This window comes from Anopheles aquasalis, chromosome 2, assembly GCF_943734665.1.
Source record: "Anopheles aquasalis chromosome 2, idAnoAquaMG_Q_19, whole genome shotgun sequence".
Lineage (NCBI taxonomy): Eukaryota > Metazoa > Arthropoda > Insecta > Diptera > Culicidae > Anopheles > Anopheles aquasalis.
This window is the reverse complement of record NC_064877.1, coordinates 37692501-37697500: the sequence shown is the minus strand read 5'-3', so window position 1 is coordinate 37697500 and position 5000 is coordinate 37692501. Positions and strand designations below refer to the sequence as shown.

Sequence of the window (5000 nt, the reverse complement as noted above, 5' to 3'; positions counted from 1 at the left end):
TCATCCTGACGATAGCCCATGCCCGTGGCACCTCGCTGTCGCGGAAAACCACCTTACGGTTGAGTTATATAAAATGAAAGTCACCTTATGCTGCTTGTTCCTGTATTCTTCCCATGGCTCCGGGTTGGACTTGCGGTTCCAGGTAACCTCGGGGCTACGGAGAGCCAAGCGGAGCGTGTAGAACACGGCGCCGGCACCTCCCAGCGCGATACAGACGTACAGCGGGATGAGCTAGGATCGGAAGAGACCAACAAAAGCAACAAACATTATCGCGTGATTTATCTGCGACTTTTCCATTTTCTGCCTCATATTTCACTGTGACGTAACCAAGGATGCGGATATTCTTTTCAAGATTCGGCCACAATTTTACACTCCAATCGTAACCTACCGCTGGGTTTTTCTTCAAACTAGCCATAGTAAGGCCCTGCATCTTGCCGGATGTTCTTTTAGCTGGGTTAAACAATGAAATTTGCAGTTAAAGGTCGGACTCTGTGCGACAGTCTCGGGCACCCAAAGTTTTTGGGATCGATTTTTTTTATTTCGTTTTCATTCAGGTTTCTACCGTTTTTTCGTCATATTGATCGTTTGACCGCTTACCGAATCGGTTAAGTCGAGGGGTACCTCTATTCGCTAAAATGAGCTCTCGTTTTAAGTACCGGATGTTAGTTTTTTTGGAAAGAAAATATTTATCCAATCCAATGTACTCCATAATTCGATCCAATTGCTCCTCCTCGATACGTTCTTATCAATAGCGCCACTGGATGCCTTTGTTGGCCATTCGTTTCGCACGGTCCCCGCTTATCGGTAGGCGATTAGCGAAAAATATTCGCACCGCTAGATAACACGCACTGACCTTCGCAATATCCGCGTGCAAAATCAATTGATGAATTGCGAACTGCGTATCGCAAAACGACAAAATTTGCCCGCTGATTGAGCTGATAAGACAAGCTTGACGAGCGTACGGCAAAGTGTCCTTGGATAACGCTGCGCTTGCTGATTTCATTTGTTTTCTTCATAATTATTTCAATTCGCAAAATAATAACTCAAATGTCTCACATCAGTTTCAGACATATCGCAGTCTTGTATAGGGGACAAACGATGTACAGCTATCGACTTTAGGAATATGAGATTCCATCGTGATCAGAACAGGTTATCGAAGACCTGCAGTACTTATTGGCGGCGGCGGCGGTATTTATAGAAAAACTGTACATCTCCGATGAAGTCCTGAATAGAGTTGATTTCAGGTTATCAAGAAGATGCTCAGCGGTTTCTGTACAAGGCAAAAATCACAGATCAAAATGCAGAAAATGCCTTAAAGCCTTAAACAATTGTTTCGTATGGGGTTCACCCGTCTGACCAGGCTCCATAGTGAGAAGACGGCTAATGAGCCTGCCGCTATACTTGCGACCTTTTTCCGAAGCACGTGCTCGGCTCGAATTTTGCTCCCCTGCTCGAATTTTGCTGCCCTGCTCGAATTTTGCTGCCCTGCTCGAATTTTGGTTGAGCTGTGCTAGCGTATGGGGTATCGTTGAAAATGTAAACAAAACAATGATTTTTGTGAAAAAGTGCAGTTTGGTGCGGTTGATAATTCAGGTAATCTCTACTCTAGAGTAATTAGATATGGAAAAACTTATTCTATTAATTGTCTTCTTTTTAGTACCATAAAAGACTGCACTCCACGGGATCAAGTGCTGCGAGAATGAAATACTTGAATCAACAAGAGGCGATCAGTATCGATGAGGAGCTGTTCAACGAGTACAGGTTCAGCGTAGATCAGCTGATGGAGTTGGCTGGCTTAAGCTGCGCTCATGTTATCGCCGACGCGTATGCACCAGACAGGTAGATCTTTTGCTTTCGTTTATAATATCCTTAATGTGCATAAGTTACACTGTTTCAGTTTGCAGAGCAACAAAGTTCTGATATGTTGTGGTCCGGGCAACAACGGAGGGGATGGACTGGTGGCCGCCAGACATCTTGCTCTGATGAACTACCTACCTTATGTGTACTACCCGAAAAGGACGGAAAAGGAACTTTTTAAAAACTTGCAACATCAGGCAGAATCGATGGGTATCACCGTGACCACCGACTGTCCAGAGGCCGCATCGGTGGAAGGAGAATTCGGGTTGATAGTGGATGCCCTGTTTGGGTTTAGTTTCAAACCACCGGTACGTGATTCCTTTCTCCCAATAATGAACGTTTTGCAACGGTCGAAGCTTCCTATCGTCAGCATTGATATTCCGAGTGGCTGGAACGTGGAAGAAGGACCTCAAAGCGAGTGTGATATTCAGCCCGCCTGCCTGATATCTCTTACGGCTCCGAAGCTCTGTGCGAAACGGTTGCTAAATGCGAAACACTACCTTGGCGGTCGTTTTGTTCCCAAGAGATTGGAAGAAAAGTACTCTCTCGACCTGCCGACCTATTTGAGTAACAATCTTTTCATCAAACTAAACTGAAACCCGGAGGATGCGAGTGTTTTGGGAACGATAATATTTGTTATAAAATAAATATCATTTAACATTGTTAAAAAGTGTAGCGACTTCAAAATGAAGGCTATCGAAACATCACTTCTGAATAGTACGCCAGCCACTTTTATACACCAGTTCGGCAGCACGGCGCGGTCGAAAGTAAGCCAGCGCCACATCTTCAATCTTCGGAAATGGATTCGAGTTGGTGCTTTTGCTGAGAAATTCCTTCCGCGGTGGTACTGGTAACGGTTGGTCTTCAGGTCGTGGTAGCGTGTGAGTTCCCCGATCAAACTGTGGCAATTTGGCAAGGATCATCGTTGAGCTCCGCTCCAATCGCCCGGGTGCCGTGAGCGAGGTTTGACTTTCCCGACCAGACCCCTTACCCGGGGGGGCTTCCTCGGGCGGTGGCGATTCGGCCGGTGGTAATCGCAGGCGCAATAATGCATCATCCGGTAAACGCCACTTACGCAGATCGTCACTCCATTCGGACTCCTTTTCCAAGGACTCCAGATTCCAGTACCGTCCGTCCTTCCTCAGGACTGGCATGGCTTTGTGGAATACGGCTTCGTAGAACAGAATCTTCTTCTCCAGTAGTCGAATGGTGGCAAGATAATCATCCCGTTCGCGCTGAAACTCTCCTTCAATGTCGGATACTTCTTGTTCGAGGGCTTTGGTGCGTTTGCGAAGTGCTCTTATCTGATCGTAGCGCTTCTTCAGCTCCTGCTGCGTGTCGGTGTAATGACCCTGTAGCAAATCGCGATCTTCGGTTTGCTCGATCTTGCCCAATGCTTGTGCCAGTGCGTTGATTCTCTTCTCCGATGCGCGCTTATTGCGGTAACGCTTCTCTTTCAGCTGAATGTCGTTCGCTCGCTCGCCTCCTACGAGAGCATCTTTGATCTGCTTTATGCGTTCGTAGATCTCCTTGCGATTACCACTAGAAATACCATTCGTTGGTTCCCTGTTTTCCGATGCCTCGACCAACTTTTTCGATGTAAGGTGTTGCATCTGCTGCTCGTAGTATGATTTGATCTTTTCAATATCTTTCACCAGTTCCTGTTTGGCGATCTTCTGTTGTTCATACTCTTGCCTTAGCCGCGTTACCTCCTGATCGTATTGTACCTTTAAAGATTGTTTCTCCTCGTCGAACCTTGCCTCACTGAAACCATTCTCCGTGGGACTGTATGGCGTTTCCTTCAGGAGCTCCTTCAAGCGCATGATCTCCTGTTGATACTCGCGCAGCATCGTATCCTTTGGATCCTCGTTGACGCGTGGTTTATTTGCGATATTCTTGGCACGACTTGCGTACCGCAGCGTAGAAAGTGTCTCATCGTAATTGTAATCTGCCGGAGAGATGCAAGCGATCATCAGGGTTTTCGTGTTGCCGCCCAGCGAATCCTGCAAAAGGCGCGTCAGCTTCGAGTCCCGGTAAGGAATGTGTTTGGTTTTTCCATCTACTAGTGCCGATATCACGTTGCCAAGGGCGGAAAGGGAAAGATTAATTTTCGTCGCCTCCTTCAACCGGTCACCTGTAGCACCGGTTTTACTCTGCCGTTCGGAGCCGGCCAGATCGACTAGGTTCAGTTTGCCACGCTTGATTGCGGCTCCCTCGGTACCCGTAACGCTGGTCGACATCTGCTCCAGGCTGATGGTGAAGATCGAGTGCGAACGGGAGCTTTCGATGTTCATGAGTGTCGCTCCAACCATTCGATTTTTAGCGCCCAACTCTAGCAGCTCAATGCACTCCTTCATTCCGTGGACAGCATGGAGGGATAGATTCTGAACCATAACGCCTTCTCCCGGCACTTCCTTGATCGGCAAACTACTCGCCGTACCCGTACCCGATGGCGATGATTGTGCTGGTTGCAGTAGATCCCGTATCGTTTCGTTATAAATTTCCAGATAACTAACCAGCACCAGATAGCGCACCTCGTTGGCCAGCGATATTGCTTCAAAAATATGCTCAAAGGATCGGGGTATGATACCGATATTGTTGGCATTATTAGGATCGGCTGCCGACATGTTGTAAGTGGTTCCCTGCATTGTGTGCGATTTGCCGCAACCCGTTTGTCCGTAAGCGAAAATAGTGGCATTATATCCCTCAAGAACACTCTGAAATTACAACAGATTGATGGAGATGAGACATCATGCGATGAATACCCCTCAAGGACTCCCCAAAAGGACACAATCCTACCTCAACGAGTGAATAACATATGTCGCTGTAGATGTTTTCCGTTGTTGCAGCATAACCATACGCATTGTCGAACTGAAACGATTTCTGCGGTGCGTTGCGATCATTTGGATTGTCCAAGTTAACCGCGGCATTATCGATTTGAATAACACTCTGAAGAGGAGTAAAAAAACAATTGCTCATCAGAGTTCTTTTACTGGTCACTGTACTCGTTACAAAAAAGGATTGGCGCCATTGAGCGCTAGAACGGTTACCTTACAACACGATTGCTGCTCACGTTTGTTCATCGGTCGGCACCGAACAACCACTTTCACGTTTTCGGCCATCGTAGCGCCTCGAAGCTCGAT

General features: G+C 47.1%; 3 protein-coding genes across 3 annotated transcripts in view; 1 reads left to right on the top strand and 2 right to left on the bottom strand.

The window, feature by feature from the left end:
- Positions 1-550, bottom strand: part of LOC126570258 (cytochrome c oxidase subunit NDUFA4) — a 1038-nt gene extending 488 nt beyond the window's left edge. Inside the window, exons 1-2 of the mRNA XM_050227875.1 lie at positions 389-550; positions 85-231 (exon numbers count right to left, since the gene is read on the bottom strand). Of these exons, the coding sequence (XP_050083832.1) occupies positions 85-231; positions 389-430 (189 nt within the window). The 5' untranslated portion in view covers positions 431-550. The remainder of the gene's footprint in view (positions 1-84; positions 232-388) is intronic.
- Positions 551-1542: 992 nt separating this feature from the next.
- Positions 1543-2527, top strand: LOC126581141 (NAD(P)H-hydrate epimerase). Its single transcript, XM_050244618.1, has 3 exons — positions 1543-1593; positions 1658-1839; positions 1898-2527. Exons 1-3 carry the CDS (start codon positions 1549-1551, stop codon positions 2451-2453), a joined length of 783 nt encoding a protein of 260 aa, XP_050100575.1. The 5' UTR covers positions 1543-1548; the 3' UTR covers positions 2454-2527.
- LOC126581140 (osmotic avoidance abnormal protein 3) overlaps positions 2472-5000 on the bottom strand; it is a 2650-nt gene continuing 121 nt past the window's right edge. Inside the window, exons 1-3 of the mRNA XM_050244617.1 lie at positions 4908-5000; positions 4657-4806; positions 2472-4574 (exon numbers count right to left, since the gene is read on the bottom strand). The exon at positions 4908-5000 is cut by the window's right edge and continues 121 nt beyond it. Of these exons, the coding sequence (XP_050100574.1) occupies positions 2562-4574; positions 4657-4806; positions 4908-4979 (2235 nt within the window). The 5' untranslated portion in view covers positions 4980-5000 and the 3' untranslated portion in view covers positions 2472-2561. The remainder of the gene's footprint in view (positions 4575-4656; positions 4807-4907) is intronic.

Bases quoted from the DNA above. Each gene is read 5' to 3' on its own strand.
- LOC126581141 (XM_050244618.1), top strand. From the start codon at position 1,549: ATGATTTTTGTGAAAAAGTGCAGTTTGGTGCGGTTGATAATTCAG. The intron at 1,594-1,657 runs GTAATCTCTACT...TCTTCTTTTTAG, and splicing joins TGGTGCGGTTGATAATTCAG to TACCATAAAAGACTGCACTC. The intron at 1,840-1,897 runs GTAGATCTTTTG...ACACTGTTTCAG, and splicing joins GACGCGTATGCACCAGACAG to TTTGCAGAGCAACAAAGTTC.